The following is a 25,463-nucleotide window of genomic DNA, read 5'->3' on the forward strand; positions in this document are numbered from 1 at the left end:
AGGGGTGGAGAAGCAAATGGGCGCTTCTCCTGTGTGCCCTGGCCGGGAATCGAACCCGGGACTTCTGCACGCCAGGCCTACACTCCACCACCAAGCCAACCGGCCAGGGCCATTTTGATTACTTTTCATTGTTTTTTATTACATTGTATTATATTTCAGAGTTCGTTTTATAAAACAAATACTCATAGTGAACTCAGAGTTCAAAATTTTAGGACAAGTGCCTCAATTTTTCACATTACTTCGTATATAAGCTTGAAGCATAATGTATCCTACATACTTCTACTTTTTTATTAGCTTCACTATTTGTGAGATATATTGAAATTATAATCTTGGACTAACCTAGAGGTAAAAAGAAAAATCTACTAGTCTAGAGATGTAACAGACTTTAGCTAAACCGCATTGTGAAGAGCAATAAAGACTGGGTCCTAGCGAGAAATAGCATGCAGGAGGGAACTGAAAATTTAATATTTTTATAAACTTCTAATTTTATATTCTTGAAACAGAGCCCACATGCTCTTTGCCAAGGCAGCTGACATGGGAAACTTGAAAGCTATGGAGAAAATGGCTGATGCTTTGCTGTTCGGAAATTTTGGCATGCAGAACATAACAGCAGCTATGCAGCTATATGAGTCCTTGGCTAAGGAAGGATCATATAAAGCCCAAAATGTGAGTTTTGAAGTGAAATTAAACCTTAAATAGCTGCATCCTGAAATAACTATAGACCAGTGACATGTGAAAGGAGTTGAGCGATAGTATGTATTCCTGCTCTCCTGAGTGAACCCAGAGCTGGGGAAGTTACTGTAATGCGCTAAAGTGGGGTCGTGTCCAGGCAGGGACACAGCAGCAGCCCTGAGCACATTCTTACAGTCACATGGGTGACCTCCAGGAGTGAAACAGAACTCCCTCATCCATCTCCCTGTCTGCCATGTCCATGTGTGTGTTTTGAGATAATTAGAGAACTTTAAATTCCTAACATATATTTTATATAAACTGTATTCACCTATACAAAATATACAGAACTAAATCTATTATATTACCTTAGGATGAGCTAAATATATTTCCTGTTCTATTTTAAGAAATGTGTTTCATTTTATTCCAAGAATAATATAAGCATTTCATAGAAAGTCTGTGAATAGAAAAAATAAAAAAAGGAAAGAAAAAAAAGAAAAGCCCTTCATAAGCCAACTATCCTGACTCAGTTATTGTCTTTTCCCTTGGCTTTCTTCTCTCTGCATCTTTCTCTTTATATCATCCTAATCACAGGCAGGTGCATATATCATTTTGTTTCTGGTTACTTTTACTTAATGCTATAGTGAGAGCATGCTTTCATGTTGCTACTCTTTTGAATGAAACTGTTTCTTTGTAATTACAAAATAAAGTCATGCTCATTACAAAAAAGTCTGAGCCCTGGCTAGTTGTCTCAGTGGTAGACCGTTGGCTTGGCATGTGGATGTCCCAGGTTTGATTCCCAACCAGGGCACACAGGATAAGTGACCATCTGCTTCTTTTCACACACACCCCCTTCTCTCCTGCAGCCATGGTTCAACTGGTTCAAGCGAGTTGGCCTTGGGCGCAGAGGATGGCTCGTGGCCTTAGCCTCAGATGCTAAAAAATGGGCTCCATTGCTGAGCAATGGAGCAATGACCCCAGATGGGCAGAGCGTTGCCCCATCGTGGGCTTGCTGGGTGGATCCCGGTCAGGGCGCAAGCAGGAGTCTTTCTCTCTGCCTCCCTTCCTCTCAAACCAAAAAAAAAAAAAAAAAAAAAAAAAAAAAGAGAGAGATAAAAATCTGAAAATTCAGAAAGTATGAAGAAAGTAAACGTTGTCTAAAAGCTTTCTTCCCAGAGTGTTTTTTTTTTAATCATCCAGTAAACTGCAGAAACTAGGCTTTGGACTCAGAAAAACTTAAGTTTGAATCTACTCTGCTATTTGCTTATTAGATACCTACCGAACAAGACCCTTCCCCCTTGAAATTGTGCATGAAAATTTCACCTGTTGTTCACTCTCTAGTTCTGTTTCCCTGGTAATCTGATAGGACTAAAATGTTAACTGTATTTCTGGGTAGCATTGCTTATGATTGAAATGACCTCTGATTGGCAAACTTCCTTTGGACTGGAAGACACTATACGAACTATAAATACCTGAGCATGGTAGTGATTTTTATGGGGGCTCAGGACACTGTAGTATGGAGTTGTTATGTGGGGAATGATGTTTTCGTGTCAGGGTGACGCTCACACCCACCCAGTATGGATCTCACTGCTTGGGTCTGAGCCATCACCTGAGGGATCAAAGATGGTGGTTGGAAGACTGTGTAAACTGCTGTAAAGACTCCCACAGAAAGGAGGGTCAGATGCTGCCTGGCAAGCTATTGCTCCTGTGCTATATCCACCTGAATAGACTGCTGGTAAGTACGGCCTATGAGAATCTTGTGAGTCTATATGCTTAGCTGAATGAGAAATTGGACCAGAAGACTGCTGATGAGTGGGACAGCCTCTCTAATTTTTACTTGTCAAGTTAGGATAATGATATAACACTAGGAACTATCAGTCTTTGTTTCTATGAGTCTGTCTCTGTTTTTGTTCGTTTATTTCTATTTTTTAGATTCCACATATAAGTGAAATCATACAGTATTTGTCCTTCTCTGACTGACATTTTACATAGCATAATATCCTCTAGGTCCATCCATGCTATTGCAAATGGTAAGATTTCATTCTTTTTTATGGCCAAGTAATATTCCGCCGTATGCGTGTGTGTGTGTGTGTGTGTGTGTGCATGCGTGCATGTGTGTGTATATATATATTTCATCATATATATATATACACATATACATATACACACACATACAGCTTTACAAAATAGTCATGGGGATGTAAAGCATAGCATAGGAAATATAGTAAACAATGTTGTAATAACTATGTATGGTGCTAGGTAAGTACTGGTAATACTGGGAAACACTTTGTAAAATATATGGTTTGTCTAACCACTGTGCTGTATACATAAAACTAATACAAAGTAATATTGAATGTAAACTGTTATTTAAAAAAACACTGGGTACTGTGTCTGTGTTGTTCACTGAAGTATCTCTAGCCTATAGTGTCCAGGGCACAAAATATAATTAATTATATACTTATACATTTCTATGCAATTAATTAATTATATAATGATTAATGATGAATTAATGGAGTTATTGTGAGGATTAAAATAATATGTGAAGGCACTTAATTTTATACCTGGAACTTTGTAATTATTCATTATAAAGAAAGAATATAAATATTACTCCCACTATCATTCTTCTATAATTTTTCCTATAATTATATAGAATTTATTTTTTAAAATGAGATCATACTTTGTTTTTTAATCTGCTACTTATCACTTAACAATATATTTCAGACATCTTCCCCTGTAAATACATACAGATCAACATCACTGTTTTAAATAGCCATTAAATTTTAATTAATTTAAGTTGTTGAATACTTTTTTACACCTGGCAGTGTTTTGTAGTTAAAAATCAAATAACTATATTTACAAAACAGTAAACAGATTGATAAATATTATAATCAAATATGAGAATTATTAAACTTTCATTCTCCATTTTTGGATAATCAAATGTTATCATCATGTCCACCTTTAAAAAATGATACCACTGAGCCCTTCTGGTCAAGATGGTGGCAAAGGCAAATGCAGTACTCAAATCCGTCCAGAACTATATCAAAATTACAACTAAACTATAAAACAACAATCATTCAGAACCACCTGAAATCTAGCTGAACAAAGTCCTACAACTAAGGATAAAAAGAAGCCACATTGAGACTGGTAGGAGGGGCAGAGGCTAGAACAGGCTGGTCCCACACCCACATGTCAGATAAAAATCAGGAGGCATATCTCAGATGCACAGGTCCCCCCTGCAGAATAAGGGTTCCCAGCCCCACATCAGAGGCCCCTGCCCAGGGTTTAAGTGCTGGGAAGAGAAGTTCCCATTATTTCTGGCAGTTATAACCAGAGGAGACTGCAGCTGAGTGGCAGAGACTGCTGGAGTCCTCAGCATTCCTCTTAAAGGGCCTGTGCATGGCCTTACTTGGATTAACTCGCTGAGTTCCAGCACTGTGGCACCGTGGACATACAGGGAGAAACAGTTATCTGTCGTTGAGATGAAAGCTGGAGGGGCAGCTTTCTCCCAGATAGAAGTGCAGGCAAAGGCCATTGTTCCTGTTCTGGGTCCTCTCCTCACGTAGCCAGCAATCAGACACCATATCTGAGTCTCCATCAACCTGGCTAACACAGTTTGCCCTGCCCTGGTGTTCCCTGAGATCCTGTCCCACCCAACTGGCAGGCCCAACCCAAGCCATTTTCAGTGACTTTTCCATACAAACAGCCTATCTTGACTCATGCTTCAGACATTTCTAAAACCTTTTAAACAAGCAGTATCTGGCCTGACCAGGCAGTGGCACAGTGGATAGAGTGTCAGACTGGGATGCTGAGGACCCAGGTTCAAGACTCTGAGGTCACCAGCTTGAGCACGGGCTCATCTGGTTTGAGCAAAAAGCTCACCAGCTTGGATCCAAGGTTGCTGGCTCCAGCAAGGGGTTACTCAGTCTGCTGAAGGCCCGCGGTCAAGGCACATATGAGAGAGCAATCAATGAACAACTAAGGTGTCACAATGCACAATGAGAAACTAATGATTGATGTTTCTCATCTCTCTGTTCCTGTCTGTCTGTCCCTGTCTGTCTCTCTGACTCTCTCTTTGTCTCTGTATAAAATAAAATAAAATAAAATAAACAAGCAGTATCTGGCCTCTGCATGCCATGCACCTGTTGCTAAGCGGCCCCAGGTCCAGCACTAGCAGCCTCAGTTTGCAGCTTAACCTCTCCTGGGCACCTCCAAGCCCAGCACAAGTAGTCACCATCTGCAGACCATTTTGTATCTCATGCTGGGTGGTCCCAGGTAGGGTCCAGTTAGCAGCTGACCTTGGCCTGTACCTCTCAGGAGGTCCCAGAACTAACACACCCAGTGGACAGCTTTATACAATGTCGAAGTACCACCCAAACTCTTCCACAGGTACAGACTCAAGGGGTGAACTTGACAGACACCAGAGTCCTGCTGAAGTGGATCCTGCTCAGTAGGGCCAGTCCCTGCATAGCTGATCTCCACAGTGGTCACAGCCAGCCCTCACAGCCAGTTGGCCTGGGGGTCAATCCCTCCCACTGAGGTGCCAACAGTAGTCAAGGCTCAACTGCAATAAGAGGGTATAAACAGTCCACCCCTGAGGTGGAGGGGTGCACCTGGAGTGCCCAGAATGGGCAATTGGAGATGCTGTGCCCCTGGACCCTACAGGAAACTTACTACATAAGGCCATGCTACCAAGCCTGGGAAATATAGCAGCTCTACCTAAAACATAAAAGCAAACACAGGTAGGCAGTCAAAATGAGGAGACAAAGAAATGTGTCCCAAATGAAAGAACAGAATAAAACTCCATAAAAAGAACTAAACAGAAGGGAGACAAGCAATCTACTAGATGCAGAGTTCAAAACACTGGTTGTAAGGATGCTCAATGAACTTAGAGGAAGAGTAGATGAATTTACTGACAACTTCAACAAAGAAATATGAAACATAAAAACAGAGATAGAAATCATGAAAAAGAACCAGTCAGAAATGAAGAATGTAATGGCTGAGGTGAAGACTGCATTACAGAAAATCAACAATGCAGGAGATGAAGCAGAAAATCAAAGTAGAAATTTGGAAGATAAGGAAACAAACAACCAATCAGAACAGCAAAAAGAAAAAATAATTTTTAAAAAAGAAAGAATAGTATAAGTCTGGTACAACTTCAAACGTACCAACATTTACATCATGAGGGTGCCAGAAAGAAGAGAGAGAGAGAGAGAGCAAGAAATTAAAAACTATGTAAAAAATAATGACAGAAAACTTCCTTAACCTGGTGAAGGAAATAGACATTCAAGTCCAGGAAGCACAGAGAGTCCCAAACAAGATGAACTCAAAGAGGTCCACACCAAGACACATCATAACTTCTTTAGGAAAAAGAAGGAGGAAAGGAGCATATGAATAGTAAAATGGCAATAAATATGTATCTATCACCAATTATTTTAAGTGAAAATGGATTAACTGCTCCAATTAAAAGTCATATGGAGGCTGAATGGATAACAAAACAAGACCCTTACATATGCTGTCCACAGGAGCCTCACTTCAGATCAAAAGATACACACAGACTGAAAGTAAAGGGACAAAGATATTTCATGAAAATGGAAACAAACAAATGCAAATCAGGGTTGCAATACCAGACAAAATAGATCCAAAAAACAAAATAAACAAGCAGAACAGAAACAGACTCATAGATACAGATAACATTTTTTTATCTCATTTTTATTAATTTTAATGCAGTGACATTGATAAATCAGGGTACATATGTTCCGAGAAAACATCTCCAGATTATTTTGACCTTTGATTATGCTGCATACCCCTCACTCAAAGTCAAATCGTCCTCCATCACCGTCTATCTGGTTTTCTTTGTGCCCCTCCCCTCTCCCCACCCCCTCCCTCTCCTTCCTCACTCCCTTCCCACCCCTCCACCCTGCTCCCTGTTACCATCACATTCTTGTCCATGTCTCTGAGTCTCATTTTTATGTCCCATCTATGCATGGGTTCATATAGTTCTTAGTTTTTTCTGATTTACTTATTTCACTCCGTATAATGTTATCAAGGTCCATCCATGTTATTGTAAATGATCCGATGTCATCATTTCTTATGGCTGAGTAGTATTCCATAGTATATATGTACCAAAGCTTTTTAATCCACTCATCCTCTGACAGACACTTGGGCTGTTTCCAGATCTTCGCTATTGTGAACAATGCTGCTATACACATGGGGGTACATCTCTCCTTCTGGAACCATACTACGGTGTCCTTGGGGTATATTCCTAAAAGTAGGATGGCTAGGTCAAAAGGCAGTTTAATTTTCAATTTTTTGAGGAATCTCCATACTGTTTTCCACAGAGGCTGCACCGGTCTGCATTCCCACAAGCAGTGTAGGAGGGTTCCCTTTCTCCACATCCTCGCCAGCACTTATTCTGTGTTGTTTTGTTGATGAGCACCATTCTGGCCGGTGTGAGGTGATATTGCATTGTGGTTTTAATTTGCATTTCTCTAATGATTAGTGATGTTGAGCATTTTTTCATATGCCTATTGGCCATCTGTATATCCTCTTTGGAGAAGTGTCTATTCATTTCTTTTGCCCATTTTTTGATTGGATTGTTTGTCTTTCTGGTATTAAGTTTTACAAGTTCTTTATAAATTTTGGCTATTAAACCCCTTATCAGACGTACTGTCAAATATGTTCTCCCATTGTGTAGTTTGTCTTTTTATTCTGTTCTTATTGTCTTTGGCCGTGCAAAACTTTTTAGTTTGATATAGTCCCATTTGTTTATCCTGTCTTTTATTTCCCTTGCCTGTGGAGATAAATCAGCAAATATATCGCTGTGAGAGATGTCGGAGAGCTTACTGCCTATGTTTTCTTCTAAGATGCTTATGGTTTCATGCCTTACATTTAAGTCTTTTATCCATTTTGAGTTTATTTTTGTGAATGGTGTAAGTTGGTGGTCTAGTTTCATTTTTTTTGCAGGTCGTTGTCCAATTTTCCCAACACCATTTGTTAAAGAGGCTGTCTTTACTCCATTGTATTTCCTTGCCTCCTTTGTCAAATATCAGTTGTCCATAGAGCTGTGGGTTTATTTCTGGGTTCTCCGTTCTGTTCCATTGATCTATATGCCTGTTCTTATGCCAGTACCAGGCTGTTTTGAGTACAATGGCCTTGTAGTATAACTTGATATCAGGAAGTGTGATACCTCCCCCTTTATTCTTCTTTTTTAAGATTGCTGAGGCTATTCGTGTTCTCTTTTGGTTCCATATAAATTTTTGCAATATGTGATCTATATCTTTGAAGTATGTCATTGGTATTTTAATTGGTATTGCATTGAATTTATAAATTACTTTGGGTAATATAGACATTTTAATGATGTTTATTCTTTCTAACCATGAGCATGGTATATGCTTCCACTTGTTTGTATCTTCCTTGATTTCTTTTATCAATGTTTTATAATTTTCCAAGTACAAGTCTTTAGTCTCCTTGGTTAAATGTCCTTCTAGGTACTTTATTTTTTTGGTTGTAATAGTGAAGGAGATTGTTTCTTTAATTTCTCTTTCTGTTCATTGTTGGTGTATAAAAATGCTTCTGATTTCTGAGTATTAATTTTATATCCTGCCACCTTGCTGAATTCATTTATCAGGTCCAGTAGTTTTTTGACTGAGACTTTTCTATATACAATATTATATCACCTGCAAATAATGATAGCTATACTTTTTCTTTTCCAACTTGAATGCCTTTTATTTCTTCTTTTTGACAGACAACATTTTGATGGTTGCCAGATGGAAGGGGGAATGGAGAGATGGGGATATGGATGGAAAACATGTGTCAGAAATAAACAACTCTAAATGTGTGACCTTTGGCAATGTGTCATCAATGCCATCCTTGTAGAGAAGAGAAGGCATTTGGGGGACAATGTTCTCAGAAATGTACACTGATGTTGGAGTGGCATGGTGTAAGCATGTACACTAATAACTGGAATAGTCACAGGATGTAAATTACAGCATAGAGAATATAATCAATAATAATGTAATAACTACATGCGGTATCAGATGCGTACTAGATTTCGGGGGATGATCACTTAGTAAATTATGTCTAATCAGTAGGATTATACATTTGAAACTAATATAATATTGTGCATCAACTGTAACTGAAAAATTAAAAACCTATTTAAAGTAAAAAAAATGATACCTTCTAATTCCTTTCCAAACTAGTGAACATGCACTTTATTTTTCAGTGGGTGTATTAATCAATTAAGTCAACAATTATTTCTTGCTCACTTTTTATCTGTAAAACAATCTAGTTGATGGGGAGAAAAAGGTGAATAGTTCAAAATAATTATTGGTCAATCTGAAATATTTTTGCAGCACAGTTTAAGTGGACTAAAGTTAAGGAAGTACAAAGTACTTCAGGCACACACAGTAAAGGGTCTGACTGATTCTACCTAAGGCAGGTAGGAAAGGCTTCAAGGAAGAAGTCACACTTGCACCCAGTCCAGAATGTTGGGTATAGACAACATGAAACATTTATTTGTCTGTATTTAAATAAAATAGTTGGTTCAATGTCAACATACTTCTCCCAGAAAAAAATTTCAAATGAACATAAATGGTACATAAAACACATGGATTTCAAAGCTGAACTCCAAACTTCACTCCACATACTCCAGTTAGTGTGGTTCTGTTGCATGGGCACAGACCATTCTCTGATCCCAGTTAACTGACCATCAATCACTTGCCATTGGTGTTAAGGAGAATCATATAGGAGAATGTAATTGGCTGAGTGCTAATTTAGTGTCAGAAAGAAACAACTCTAAATGTGTGACCGTTGGCAATGTGTCATCAATGCTATCCTTGTAGAGAAGAGAAGGCATTTGGGGGACAGTGTTCTCAGAAATGTACACTGATGTTGGAGTGGCATGGTGTAAGCAGCAGAAAATTTGACAGTGTTCTGAATCCAGCTTCTACATCGTAATGCTGTTTATTTTTTTGATCATTCTTTCAGTATTCCTGGAAAAAGTTACTTCTCTGAACCTCAGCTTTCCCACACCTGAAAAGGGGATTGATTATAAGGTCCATACTGTTTCATAAGGTTGCTGCAAGAACTAAATAATATCTGCAAAATCTCTTAGCAAAGTTTAAAGAACATTAATAAATGATGTCGTATAACAATGTCAGACCTAAAAGCTTCGTCTTTGGAATCAGTCTTGGCTTTACCTCTTAGCTCTAACACTGGCCCTTGTGACCTGTTCTCTCTGAGTCTCAATTTCCTCAACCATAAAATGGGGATAATATTTATCCAGTATATTTGTATGTTTGTTTCAGCGGGACAAGAAGACAAAATGTGGATTGAGGACAAACTTATCACCTGAAAGGCTAACTTTGACCTGATATGCAAAACGCAACCACACAGTTTATTGAAATGCTACAATACTGGTGGGCAAAAGGTTTCTGTTCCAAGCTCCTATGCCCTCCCTGACATTTTAGACACCCTTATTCCTCATTTTATACTCCCTCTATTTTTCCCTAAACTCCTCATGATTTAGTGACCAAACTGTTAACATCTGAATGAACAAGGAGCCTACAGGACCCTGGTCCAGTGCTACTGCCAGATTCTGTTCTGAAATTTTGACTATCATCCCCGTCATCACTATCGGAAAACCTGTTTCAAATAGAGAGTCCTCTTGGAGTTGATTCATCTCCTTGTGCAAAGCAGTACTAGTCAAAGAGATTCTGTGCTACAAACAAAGCTTAGTGTGATGGTTGGTGGCTGGGACTGGGCTAGTCACTTGCCATGTTGACCACAGCTCTGTTTTAGGGCTGGCCAAGGGACCATCTTTCTTCTCAAGCTGTTTGTGCCAGCCTGGTACAGGATACTGCCTGCACTCATAGGTAGTATTGCTGAGAACGATGAGGACGACATCACAACAGAAATGTGGCTAAAGAAGCTGGAAATGTACACTGAAAATGATAATAAAAGAGAGTGAGAGAAACAGACATAAAGAGAATGAACAGAATGAAAACCTCTACCTCTGGGGGAAAGGGGGAACAACAATCAGAAACACTGAAATGGTGGAGATGAGTGAAGCCCGGCATGCCAGAGGTCTGGGAGAGACCTGAATTAACAAAGAAAAAGAAGAGATGAATTCATATTATACTCTAAATCTATGTACTCTGATTGACCAATGTCACCCTGTTAAATTTAATTGTCTAAATTAATTAATTAATTAGTTAATTAATTAATTAATTAATTTTTAAAAGGAATTCATATTATAAAGCGGCATTGAGGGGGTTGGGATCAGGGGAAGCCGGATAAAGGAAAAGGCATAATTATTTCTTTTCATGCACCTTGAATGCTTCATCTCACAAAATTCTAAATCAACTGAAAGAAATCCCAGTAAGAGCAACAAAAGCATTTAAGGTTATGATCAGAGTCCATTTAATTAATTTTTGAAGTAGCTGTATCTTTCATATCATTAGAACTATTAATTAATGGAGCAGTCTTCATGACAATAGTGGGAACTGAGGAAATAACAAACAAATGAGTCATACATTAGAGCAGTGGTCCCCAATCTTTTTTGGGCCACGGACCGGTTTAATGTCAGGAAATATTTTCATGGACCAGACTTCAGGGTGGGACGGATAAATGTATCACATGACCGAGACAAGCATCAAGAGTGAGTCTTAGACAGATGTAACAGAGGGAATCTGGTCATTTTTTAAAAATAAAACATCATTCAGACTTAAATATAAATAAAACAGAAATAATGTAAGTTATTTATTCTTTCTCTGCAGACCAGTACCAAATGGCCCACAGACTGGTACCGGTCCGCGGCCTGGGGTTTGGGGACCACTGCGTTAGAGGACTTCCTAAGATGTATACTATTCCAGCTGGAGGCAGATAAAGTATTTATAATAGTTTTCATTTCTCTGATTCTCCTTCAGGAAACAAAAATTCAGAATTAGATAGACTCTTTTCTGGATGAACAATTTCAATAGGAAATTTGTTAATTTGCCAAACAAGAACATAAGGTTAAACTTCATGTGCTTTAAGAATTAAGAAATGGATCATCCACATTGTACCACCTTAAAACTTAAATTAATCACTGTAATCTTTAAATGGTGGTATTATTTGTATCTATTTTCTTTTTACAAATATCCTATGGTGATTTTTTTCTTAAATTTTCTATTATAGGTTATATATTATTTTGATATCAGAAAAAGTTATTTAACGTAGATGTATGTACTCTCTCAGTTTACACGGTTCAAAATAGTTTTACTAGGAATTACAAGAAAATCCATTTAATTAGGTAAAATTAACTGTAATTGATATGTAAATGAGAAGGATTTTATCATGCTTTGTGATTCTAGAATAATTCTATCACAATGGCAGATTCCACATATTCTTCATTTATTTTATATTTTAATTATAGAAGTATTTCATGGAAAAACTATAGTTATTAGCACTGAAAAAATTAGTATTAATATAATAATCACTTTGATAATTAGGATTACTTGAGTAGAGTATTTCATCTTGATGTTACTGTTCTTTTTGTAGTGAGGAGACAGACAGGATCTGAGCTGTTCATGAGGGTTGATTCACACTTGTTTGGTATGCAGTTTGAGCTAAAAGTAATGATCTAAAATGCTCTCAAACCTTATACAGCAATTAATGGAAACTTGCTTACCCTTCTTTCTCTTTTAACAATAAAGTCTTATATAACAAGTAAAAGGGGGAATATTTAGTTTTTAAGTTATTATGGAACATGAATGATTTGTTTTGAAATATAATTAAATATTCTCTATGCTTAACTCTTTCCATTCAAATCCCAGCTACCATAACAGTTCCTTAAAAAGCAATGATTGCACTCAGGATCAAGTATTATAAACAAATCTAATTTGCAGAGCTTGGCCTGTAAAAACCACTGTAAATGTCATCAATATCATCACGACTATATTGCTTCTCTTCCAACTCACAGCATTATTATTCTGGATTAAGATATAATCAATCTATAATCCACCTCATTTTATCTCAGCCCTTATTTTAGAAAAAGATCAAATACCAAAACCTGATTATTGTAAAGTTATTAGGTGACAATAGCTAAGTATAAAGGAATAGGACAGCACTAACTAAAGTCAGCATATTTACTACATGAGAGCCCAGAACATCTTTTATCTTATCCTAGTGCCCACCATGCTTTAAGAAGTATAAATAAATAAATAAACAAATAAATGTTGAACACTTCAGAAAGTAATTCAAGATCATTTATTGTTATTTTTCTCCTAAAGAGAGAGGGAGTATGTCTCTGGGCCGGTTCTTTGTATCTGGTAAAATGATAATTTAAGTCCTTACTTTCTGGAGTGAGTTTTACACAGAGGGATGGTCTTCTCCCTGTCACAGGATGGAACTCACAATTCACTTTATAATTTCATGATGTCACAAAATTCCTCAGAAGAATAAGGCCAAAAGTTATGATAGGCTCTGCACAAAGTGATGCACTGTTAGTGAAAGTGTGTTTTAAAATACAAACTCAATCAAATGCCACTGTATCTTAATTGTCTTATATAAAAGTCAGTATATTTGTTCAATATCGAAGTTTATACATAAGGTAACCCAGATTCTAAATTGAGCAGAATCAAAAATTGCTAAGCAAGAAAAATAAAAATCTAATATTGGCTAGAGAAATCTTTAAAAGAAGCCAACTTAATCATTTTAAATATAAAGTTACAAGGGTTAGATGAGTATCAGGATTCCAGATGCCTTCCATTACTAATAATGGTCATTACTAACAATGGCTTTATGGTCAACTTTCCTAAAAAGGGAACCTTGGAGACTAAAAAGAAATTGGCTGAATAATAAAAGGGTTTTGTTTTTTTTTCAGTTTATGAATTAAGTAAATTATACTGATTATGTTTATAAACTACATATTAGAACTATAATGCTTTGGGGAACTGAACTCTGTAGTCAGTTTCCTTGTTTATAAAATAGCAAAGTTCTTTGTCCTTGAAATTGTAATAAAAATTTATAAACATTCATTTTATGTTTTGATTGAATGATCAGATCTTATATCTTGGTTTTAGGAAGACAATTAATAAAGGCTTGCATGATGTTCTCGTTGAACTAGATGAAAAATAGAAATATGGGCTTTGATGATAGTAGACAAAGAATGTAGACTAATGGATTGGTGCCACTGTAAAAGCAAATCTCCAGCAATCCACGAAAGGATTCTGCCTACAATCCTGTGCTCTTCAAGTATTTCATCAACTATCGAGTTGAATGACTAACACCAGATTGTTTTTAACATAAAACATGGAAAGAAAGGCATATTACCAATGATATACGTAAGAGTGTGGAATGAACTTCTAATAGTGCCAGGAATGATTAAGCTTCAAATGAGTTGAACCTTAAAAATATTAGAAACACCAAAACAGATTTTACAGTTATATTCTGTTGAAATATATTGTTGTGACTCTATTAAGAAGAGAAGTAAGGAGAAAATTTTGAGAATGTGATATAGATGACCTAAATCAATATCTATAATATAGCAAATCTACAGATAATATATGAAATGTAGAAATCAACAGCAAGTAACTGCAGCTTATCAGAAGTCATAACAGTGGTAATTATCAGAAGAAAAAAGCTAAAATAATTTAAAGTTATTATCTATGAGGAGCATAAAAAGTGACCTGGAACAAAGGGGCAGGGTAGTGCCATTTATAATATAAGCCCTCAGAAGTATTAGAATATTAATTTTTAATACATATGCATCTATTAGTTTGATAAAGTTGTATAAAATGTTAAATTTATATACAAACTCTCCCGCAAAAGAAATTGTTTAAAATAAGAGAAGAATACTTGTATTCAGAACTAAAGGTTAGAATGTACTTTCTTTTAGAAGCACTAAAACAGAGTGCCGCAAACATATTAGCAATGAGTTCAAATCTCTTGGCCCAAATTCAGTTCCATCCTTGGATACTGGGAAAATTTATAAGTGATGTCAGTGCCAACGTGTCAGTGACTAAAGAAAGGAGCCACAAAGCCTGCTGGCTGGCTGCCAAATTATGCAAATCACACATTGTGCTGGTGATTAATGGGTAAGATTTCCCATCATGTTTTTATAGTGTTTGTTTATGAAAATCCCATAAAATGCATCTGTACTATTGGTCAGGCACCATGAGTTCATTAAGAAAAATTTGTATTAAGCAAGCTATTTTACAGGGTTGCTAAACTAAGAAATGGGAAAATTGTAGTAGAAATGATAACTCCATATTTTATCCATTATAAGACATTGACTATGTTATATACTTTTTATTTTTTTAAAGCATTTTAATTTTTTTAACTTATTTATTTTGTGACAGAGACAGAGAGAGGGACAGACAGGAAGGGAGAGAGATGAGAAGCATCAATTCTTTTTTTTTTTTTTTTTTTTTTTCATTTTTCTGAAGCTGGAAACAGGGAGAGACAGTCAGATAGACTCCCGCATGCGCCCGACTGGGATCCACCCGGCACGCCCACCAGGGGGCGACGCTCTGCCCACCAGGGGGCAATGCTCTGCCCATCCTGGGCGTCGCCATGTTGCGACCAGAGCCACTCTAGCGCCTGAGGCAGAGGCCACAGAGCCATCCCCAGCGCCCGGGCCATCTTTGCTCCAATGGAGCCTTGGCTGCGGGAGGGGAAGAGAGAGACAGAGAGGAAAGCGCGGTGGAGGGGTGGAGAAGCAAATGGGCGCTTCTCCTGTGTGCCCTGGCCGGGAATCGAACCCGGGTCCTCTGCACGCTAGGCCGACGCTCTACCGCTGAGCCAACCGGCCAGGGCGAGAAGCATCAATTCTTCGTTGCGGCTCCTTAGTTGTTCGTTGATTGCTTTCTCATATGTGCCTTGACTGGGGGTGGGAGGTGGGGGGGGCTACAGCAGACTGAGTGAGCCAGTGACCTTGGGCTTAAGCTGGCGAGCCTTGCTCAAACCAGATGAGCCCGCGCTCAAGCTGGTGAACTCGGGGTCTCGAACCTGGGTCCTCTGCATCCCACTCTATCCACTGCGCCACTGCCCGGTCAGGTGTTATATACTTTTTAAATGTAAGTTATATAACTATATAAATGCTGTCAAAGTATCAACCAATATTTTCTTATTATAATTTTTGGTTTATTCCTATTGAAAGTGCTGTTTTAGGCATTTTAGATATGGTTGTTGTTTTATTATCATGTCAGTCATTGCTTCCACAAAAAGGTAAATATAAGCTAAATAAATTAAAATGTTCAAAAATTCTTCTCATACTCCAATAGAATCAGTTTTAAACTTAGAAAACTTAGTTGGTAACTGCCTTTGTCCAAGACAGTATCAATTTCTATACCATTAAGAATACCAGTAATGCAACATTTCTTTTTTTCCTCCCTTATTTTTCAAGTGAGAGGAGGAGAGTAGAGAGACAGACTCCTGCATACACCCCGACTATGATTCACCTGCCAACCCCATCTGGGGCCAATGCTCTGCCTATCTGGGACCATTCTTGCAACCAAGCTATTTTTAGTGCCTTAAGAGGAGGCTCCATGGAGCTATTCTCAGCACCCAGGGCAGATGCACTTGAATCAATCAAGCCATGGCTGAAGGAGGAGAAGAGAGAGAGAAAGATAGAGGGAGGGGGAAGGGTGGAGAAGCAGATGGTTGCTTCTCCTATGCGCCCTGACCAAGAATCAAACCCGAGAAATCAACATGCTGGGCCGATGCTCTACTACTGAGGCCAGGACCACAACATTTCTTAAGGGAGTGTTCCTAGACTACCTCTAGGATTTCTTCCAAACTACTGACTCATTCTGCAACTTAATGCTGAGTCTTTCCAATTTGACCAAACACCCCCCACCCCCGAATTGAATCACATGTTCCTGGAAGTTTAGTTCAAAGTCAGTAAGAAGTTTCTGACAATGATGTTCAACACAGTCATAATCTATGGTGATAAATTGGTCACAACAGCTCCTCATTGTTCATTAGTTTCCATCTGTTCCTAGGCATTTGGCAATTTTTCCTGCCTTGAGTTGCAAGGCTTGGCTTGCAGCCATTCATTTTGCATACAAATTAGTAACAAAAAGTAACACAGTTACATCGACTTTGGAATATCTTCCCTTTTTTTAGGAACTTGTAACTACTTTGTTTTGACAAGGCCATGACAGAAATATGGCATCCACAACATAGACCAGATTCAGCGAAATTGCAAGATGGAATATAACCTAAAATATACTACAGGAAGAAGGCAGAATAGGGAATCTTTGTAGAGAACAATGAAGGTCCCAGACAGCTGCTCTCAAGTGTCTAAAAGGCAGAGTGCTGCACATTTTGTTTTATCCACTCAAACACTGATGATGGGCACTTAGATTGCTTACAACTTTAGCTACTGTGAATGATGCTACTATGAACGTGGGTGCACAAATGTCTCTTTTTTATATTAATTATTGATTTTACAGAGAAAGGGAGAGGGGGACAAGTAAAATCAACTCATAGTTGCTTCACTTTAGCAGTTCATTGATTGCTTGTCATATGTCCCTTGACTGGCCAAGCCCAGGTTTCAAACCAGTGACCTCAGCATTCCAGGTCAATGCTCTATCCACTGTGCCACCACAGGTTGGGCTGCACAAATATCTCTTTGAGATTCTGTTTTCAATTCTTTTGGATATGTACCCAAAAGTGGAATTACAGGAATCATATTGTACTTCTGTTTAACTTTTTAGGAATCATCAGGTTGTTTTCCACAGTGACAACACTGTTTTACATTCCCACCAACAGTGCACAAGGACTCCAATTTCTTCATTTCCTTGTTAACACTTCCTATTCTCTAGTTTTGTTTGTTTGTTTGTTTGTTTGTAGCCATCCTAATGGGTATGAAGTGATATCTGGTTAGATTTTTGATATGTATCTCCCTAATGATTAGTGATGTTAAGTATCTTTTCATGCGCTATTGGTCATTTATATATGAAAAGACACTTTGTTATGATATAAAAAATAAGTTAACAGTATGGCCTGACCAGGCTGTGCCATAGTGGATAGAGCATTGGCTATTGGTCCTAGGACACTGAGGACCCGAGTTTGAAACCCTGAGGTCACTGGCTTGAGTGTGGGCTCACCAGATTGAGCACAGGGTTCCAGCTTGAATGTGGGATCATAGATATGATCTCATGGTCACTGGCTTGAGCCCAAAGGGTGCTGCTGACTTGAGCCCAAGGTCACTGTCTTGAGCAAGGGGTCAGTGGCTCAGCTGGAGTCCCCCAGTCAAGGTACATATTAGAAATGAATCAATGAACAACTAAGGTGTCACAACTATGAGTTGATGTTTCTCATCTCTCTCCATTCCTGTTTGTCTGTCCCTTTCTATCCCCCTCTCTCTATTGCTTAAAAAAGAGGACTAATGCCCTGGCCAGTTGGCTCAATGGTAGAGTGTTGGCCTGGTGTGCAGGAGTCCTGGGTTCAATTCCCTCCAGGGCACACAGGAGAAGTCCCCATCTGCTTCTCTACCACTCCCCCTCTCCTTCCTCTCTGTCTCTTTCTTCCCCTCTTGCAGCCAAGGCTCCATTGGAGCAGAGTTGGCCCGGGCGCTGAGGATGGCTCCATGGCCTCTGCCTCAGGTGCTAGAATGGCCCTGGTTGCAACAAAGCAACGCCCCAGATGGGCAGAGCATCACCCCTTGGTGGGCATGCCAGGTGGATCCCGGTCAGGCGCATGCGGGAGTCTGTCTGTCCACCACCCCCCATTTCTCACTTTGGAAAAAAAAAAGAGGACTAATTATCATAATGTAGATATTTAAAATATTCCTTGCCAATGTAGACAAGAAAAATTGAGAAATAATATAAATATATTTACTGACTTTTTCTTTGGGTTTTAGGCATTAGGATTTTTATCTTCTTATGGAATAGGAATGAAATATAATCAAGCCAAGGTAAGATCATTTTATCCTTTTCTGAAACAAAACTGATATTTTTTTAAAGGGCATTGAATAGAAAATCTACTCTTTAGGTAAAGGGGCTCATTTTAGTGCAGAGATTTAAAAAGCACCAGCTCAATAGTCAGAGACATTTAGAGTTAAAATATTATAACTTTCTTAATGTCCCATATTTCAGTTTCTTCATTAAAGATAGATAACATCTACTTCATAGGGATTTTATGATGATGATTAAATAAAATCTCATGTACAATACCCTTTTCACAGACTGCATAGTTCATTATGATCCCCCCAAAATGTCAGCTGCCTTTAGAGAGAAAGAGAATGAAATTTGGAATTTATTTTGGAGTACTGCAAGATTCATTTCTGTGCTAGGAATAAAAAAAAGCAATGATTATTTTGAGTTTCAAATTTAGATTATATATATACTTGTTGTTGTTGTTGTTATTTTTACTTTAGGCACTGATATATTATACCTTTGGAAGTATTGGAGGAAGCATGATGTCCCAAATGATACTGGTTTGTAAATTAAATATTCTTGTACCTAAATAGTTATGTTACAAATACAGCATTGTCAGAATATTAAGAATATATATGCCTGTGTTTTAGGGGTACAGATATTTGTCAGGAATCAATGTTCTACAGAACTGTGAAGTTGCCCTATATCATTACAAGAAAGTGGCAGATTACAGTGAGTAATCCATTTTATTTATTTTAAGATAAGTAGATTGGTGAAGCAATTAAAAAAATAAATCAGCCTGACCAGGTGGTAGCGCAGTGGATAGAGCATCTGATTGGGATGTGGAGGACCCAGGTTTGAAATCCCAAGGTCACCAGCTTTAGTGCGGGCTCACCTGGTTTGAGTGCAGGCTCACCAGCTTGAGCACGGGGTCACTGGCTTGAGCCCAAAGGTCACTGGCTTGAAGCCCAAGATCGCTTTCTTGAACCCAAGATTGCTGGCTTGAGCAAGACTTCACTTGCTCTGCTGTAGCCCCCTGGTCAGGGCACATATGTGAAAGCAATCAATGAACAACTAAGGTACCAGACAAAGAATTAATGCTTCTCATCTCTCTCACTTCCTGTCTGTCTGTCCCTATCTGTTCCTCTCTCTGACTCTGTCTCTGTAAAAAAATTAAAAGTAAATAAAAAATCAGTGCCAATTGACATGTTTATGAAGTCTTAAAAGACTGTGCTTTCTTTTAATATGTTATAAAACAATTCTTTTAATGCAATGTAGAGTTTTCTGATTTCTTAGTAGTTACTTTTTAAAAAGTTTTAAGTGATTGTGTTCATCATTTATTTTTGTTACTTCATGTCTCCAGACAGTTCTATTTTACTTGTTCTTGTGATATTCTTTTCTTCTTTTGAGAATTTGAATGTAGCATCAATAAATTTAGAATATGGGATGACTTGTTTAAAATTCCTGGAGAAATGGATCTCCATTACTGTACTTGAGAACAATTCAAGTAATCATTATTCTATTACTCCATCCTTTGTCCACAAAAATAGAACATGAGATTAATATATTTTCCTAGAATAATTACATCTTAGAATAACATTTCATCTTGCAACATCACTGAACCAGACGACATAATAGAATTTTAAATAAAGGTCTGCCAAGAAGTGAATAAGGTAAAGTCCATTTAGTTAATTTCTATAATCAGACCAACATCTAAACACACATTTTGGGCATAATTAGGATCTGAAAAAAGAAAGGAAAATAACTACCTTTAAATTTAAGACTTCATATATAACAAAATCATTTGATATGGTTAATGAAACTAGAATTGCTCTATGTATAGTTCTAACTGCATGCTTTGTTAGGTTTATTCAAGCATAGTTATCTTTATATTTATTTTCAGATTTTCTACTGGAAGTAATTAAGGAGCAGTTACTGCTCTTATATGGTAGTTTCAGTCTCTGAAAAAGTCAGTGGTGGAAGGAGTCAGAGCCTGCTCCTGAAATCTGTGAAAGCTGTCTTTTTGTCCTGAATCTGCTTGGTCAAGATCTTCAGTAGAGTCTGATATATGTTGATAAAACATTTGTATGGGTTGCAAAGCTTTCCTGAGCTTTTCTCAAAACTGAATAAATTCATCAAATGTATATCTATAACCTAAGGATATTTTCTTTTTTTAATAGACAATTTAAAGAAAATAGGCCTAACAGTTGCTTTCTGTAAGTTGACTGCTATCTCTTGCAACCCTGTGAATTCTGGCTATTCTCTGGTTTGTTTCTACTCACAGTTGCTGACAAACTGGAAAAAAGTGATGGTATTCCAGTGGAAAAAGTGAGACTAACTGAGAGACCTGAAAATCTGAGTTCTAACAGTGAGATTCTGGATTGGGACATATACCAATACTATAAATTTTTGGCAGAAAGAGGAGATGTTCAGATACAAGTAATGTATACAGACAAGCTTGAATTTTAAGAACATGCAAATTACAAGGGACCTGGTTTGCTTTGAGTCCTAGAGGGGTTGACAAAGCCTCATCCTAGAAGAGAAAAAGGAGAGACACCCTTCCCTCTTTGTCCTACTCCTTTTTGTCCCCTGCCATGTGCAGTTCCTGTGACTCAAAGAAGAGCAAGTTGCCATAGTAATGGCAATCTTCTTTTCACATTTACTCCTAAAAAATTCATTAAAAAAAAAAAAAAAAGCTAGATTTCACTATAGAAAAAAGCACCATCCAGCGTTGGTTTTAATATGAATGAACTCTTTTTTATCCGGATGGGGTGGTGCTGGTGTGACCTTTCCAAGCGAGGGTGAGGCTCCTGGGTTTAGGTGCCCGGGTGTGGCAGTCCACCAGCAGGCCTCTCATTAGAAGAGGCCACAAGCTCCGCATCTTCCCGTTCCCCTTAAATAAAAGATGTAGCCTGGAGTGTTTTCCTGCTGCTTTTTTGAGACATGCCAACTGCATCAAAGTGGATCAACCTAATATAGTAAAATCACCAAGTAAAATGTTCCTTCTCTTTATTTAAATTAATGCAACTACTAAAATACTTTTCAAAAATCATCTCTCCTAGGTATCTCTTGGACAATTACATCTAATTGGGAGAAAAGGTCTAGATCAGGATTACTACGTAAGTCAAGCTCAAGATTGCCCTGCGTGGGGTGGGGCGCACAGCAGTGAGGGCGGATGGTGGGCCAGTGACAAGCGAAGGGGCCGTGGAAAAATAGGCGGCCAAGCCCATTGCTGATTCCTCAGCCAGGTCAGCTTTCCCGCTTCAGAGGAAGCACAGCGTTCGCTGGAGGGGCCCTTGTCCTACGGGCCCCCACATACAAGGGTAGAGGCTTCTGAAGGAGCAGTCAGGGCAGGCTGGCCTCCATGCTCTGTACCTCACCTCTTGCCACCCAAACACACTTTTGGGCTGAACGGTGAGGAGGACACCCCCACCTGCAGCCTTGGCCTTGCCAGCTGTGGGAAGTCCACTTGAGATTTTCCTATGAGGGAGCCTGAGGACCAGCCTCAGCCCTGTTTGGCTAGATAGAGGATGGACAGCTTTCAGTGTAATTAGAAGTCTTATTGAGCATACTTATAAACCCGCAAAGCTTCTTTCATTCGTTTTGCTTAACCTTGCCTTATCCCTGTGAGGTTAGAAGAGTAATTAACAATTCATTTGTAGTGGAGAAAGAACAAATAAACTTGTCTGACACAGGATCCTCCTCAGTGAGATATTAGAGCCCTGGGATGAGATCTTGTCTAGATCCTGACTAGTTTCAAGTCCCTAGATCTGGGGTTGGGAACCTATGGCTCACGAGCCAGATCTGGCTCTTTTGATGGCTGCATCTGGCTCGCAGACAAATCTTTAATAAAAAAATAATAATAAAGTTAAAAATATAAAACATTCTCATGTATTACAATCCATTCATGTCCTACTGCTCATGTTTATGGTTGCAGGTGGCTGGAGCCAATCACAGCTGTCCTCCGGGACACCAAATTTTTATTGGATAATGCATAACGTACACGGCTCATTGTATGGCTCTCATGGAATTACATTTTAAAATATGTGGCGTTCATGGCTCTCTCAGCCAAAAAGGTTCCCCACCCCTGCCCTAGATCCCCACACATCTAAGGAAATAACTAAAATTCTTTTTACTTTATTTTTTATTTTTATTTTATATATTTAGAAATGAAATTTAACTAGGTGACAGGATCCTTTTTAAAAGGTGATTTTACAGCCCTTGTCATTTTATAGGAGCCACGTGCTCATTGTCTCAAAGGAACACATACCCTATTTCAACATGGTCCCAGAAGCTAGGCCAGAAAAATTACTTTATAAGGCAGTTACATAAAAGAATGATACGTTATTACTTTCCATATCGCTTTATGTTGTTATATGTCACAGTATTATCGTTTGTTTTACATGAGTTGTAGTATATATTAGGTAAATGTTAAACTTAATTTAAAAAGATAAGTAGTACCTGACCAGGTGGTGGTGGAGGGGATAGAGTGTTGGCCTAGGATGCTGAAGACCCAGCTTTGAAACCCCAGGTCACCAGCATAATCGTGGGCCCATCCGGCTTGAGTGTGGGAATGCCAGCTTGAGCATGGATCATAAACATGACCCCAAGGTCGCTGGCTTGAACCCAAGGTTGCTGGCTTGAGCAAGGGATCACTGATTGACTTGGCTGGAGCCTGCCAGTCAAGGCACATATGAGAAAGCAATCAATGAACAACTAAGGTGCAGCAGCTAAGAGTTGATGCTTTTTATTTCTTTCCCTTCCTGTCTGTTTCTCTCTCTCTCACATGCGCTAAAATAAAATAAAGTAAAATAAAATAAAGGTATCAATTAAAATAAGCATATGCATACCTAGACAGCTCAGTTGAAGGTCTTCAGATTATATTACTTAAATCATCAGCCAAGATTTTAGCTCCTTAGATGAGAAGTTCTGGATTCACAATATTACTCCAGTGTCAGTTCACCTTGCAATGAATGTCTCATGTTAACTATAGGATGCAGAATTGGGAAGAATTCTCCATTTTCCATAAACAGGAAGTTTGATTGCAAAGGCACTCATATCTCAGCTACAGGGAATGCCCTTCAATCTTTGCAGAGTACCGTATTTTCCCATGTATAAGAAGCACCTTTTTTTCAAAAAATTTGTGGTCTAAAAACTGGGTGCATCTTATACACCCAGTTGTAGATATATATATATTTTTTTGTATTTTTTGTATTTATCCCCTGGAAACGGGGATAGACAGTCAGACAGACTCCCGCATGTGCCCCACCGGGATCCACCCAGCATGCCCACCAGGGGGTGATGCTCTGCCCCTCCGGGGCGTCGCTCTGTCGCTCTGTCGCGACCAGAGCCACTCCAGCGCCTGGGGCAGAGGCCAAGGAGCCATCCCCAGCGCCCGGGCCATCTCTGCTCCAATGGAGCCTCGCTGCAGGAGGGGAAGAGAGAGACAGAGAGGAAGGAGAGGAGGAGAGGTGGAGAAGCAGATGGGCGCCTCTCCTGTGTGCCCTGGCTGGGAATCGAACCCGGGACTCCTGCATGCCAGGCCGACACTCTACCACTGAGCCAACCGGCCAGGGCCAGTTGTAGATATTTTTACTTGCACTTCCCACTTTTTCACACTTGTTTTTGTGCTCGTTGAAGACAGTGATTTGTCATCAGACACAGTTGAGGACAAGCTAATGGATGGGAGTTTTGACAGTGATGAGAAGTTGTATGACTTTTATGATGAATAAAACTTTAGTTCAATAACTTTATGTAATACATTTTTTTTTCAAATTTCCGGCCCCCAAATTAAGGTGCGTCTTATACATGAGAGTGTCTTATACATGGGGAAATACGGTATGTAAAACCCCACTATGCTCGGTACTCTGGTCAGCTCCAGCCACTGTGAACAGCAGATGGGAGCTGTGGCTGCCTCCAAGTGACACTGGAGTGCTATCCCAAGGCTGGCACTGAAGGGTCCTTGTTCTGTTGGGCATCAGCCTGGAGCTCGGTCAAGCCCTCCCCTGGGCTCATCCACAGGGGTTTTATTATCTCCATTTTACAGATGTGCAGCTCAAGCTGGAGAGATGAAGTATATTGCTGCAAGTCTCACAGCTGGGTTGTGAGGTTATTATGAAGCAGAATTTGACCATAAGGCTTCAGCATAAAAAAGAAAAGCCTGCTCTTTTTATTAAACCTTACTTTCTTTTGAGCTGGGGTGGGTATTGGGAGGGAGCAATAGGGCCTCTTAAATCTAGTTTCCTCTCTTATAAAGCAAGAAGAAGGAATGACATAATCTCTCAGGTTGCTTTTGCTCTTTCTGATGGTGGGTTGGGCCCCATGCTTCCCTTCCAGACATCTCAAAAAGGCTGGTCTAATTCCAGAATCATCGCCACAGTTCAGGCACACTCTGGGGTGTGCACAGGCTGGTCCTTGCTGCTTTCCTCAGCCTAATGAACTCAAACTAGCATGGGAGGCTCTAGTCGAGGTCTCGGATCTCAAGACTGATTGGTTTATGTATCTGTTCGCTTAGGCTGCATCAGAAAGCACCCAAACTTAGGTAGCTTAAAACAACCACCATGTATTTAATTCATGATTTTGGCAGATCAGCAGTTTTGGCGGGGTTCGGCAGAGTGATTCTGGTTTGGGCCAGGCTCAACTAATGTTGGCTGGGGTTGCTCATGCAGCCATAGTTAGCTAGAGTAGTGGCCAGCATTGGTTGGTTTATGATGGCCTCATCTATGACTGGATCTCTTCATAAGCTCTCATTTTCCAGCCAGTTGGCTCAAGATTTAACATGACAGTCAATTGCTTTTGTTCTAAGGTTCTAAGAACACAGAGCAGAAAGTTTGTTGAGATCTATGGTCAAAATTCACAAATCACCTCTGCCACGTTCTTTTAGCTAAAGCAAGTCACAAGGCCAGCCGTCATTGAAATGGTAAGGAAAAG

At 39.1% G+C, this 25,463-nt stretch overlaps 1 protein-coding gene across 3 annotated transcripts in view; it reads left to right on the forward strand.

Annotated features, from left to right (window-relative positions):
• Nucleotides 1-25,463, forward strand: part of SEL1L2 (SEL1L2 adaptor subunit of SYVN1 ubiquitin ligase) — a 74,811-nt gene that overhangs the window by 17,684 nt on the left and 31,664 nt on the right. For 2 of the 3 annotated variants that reach the window (XM_066385594.1, XM_066385596.1), the window contains exons 3-8: nt 504-666; nt 18,518-18,571; nt 19,034-19,093; nt 19,184-19,265; nt 20,818-20,972; nt 21,596-21,652. In XM_066385594.1, the coding sequence (XP_066241691.1) occupies nt 504-666; nt 18,518-18,571; nt 19,034-19,093; nt 19,184-19,265; nt 20,818-20,972; nt 21,596-21,652 (571 nt within the window). The remainder of the gene's footprint in view (nt 1-503; nt 667-18,517; nt 18,572-19,033; nt 19,094-19,183; nt 19,266-20,817; nt 20,973-21,595; nt 21,653-25,463) is intronic. The other variant, XM_066385595.1, reaches the window with a different exon arrangement.

This window comes from Saccopteryx leptura, chromosome 5 (genome assembly GCF_036850995.1).
Source record: "Saccopteryx leptura isolate mSacLep1 chromosome 5, mSacLep1_pri_phased_curated, whole genome shotgun sequence".
NCBI lineage: Eukaryota > Metazoa > Chordata > Mammalia > Chiroptera > Emballonuridae > Saccopteryx > Saccopteryx leptura.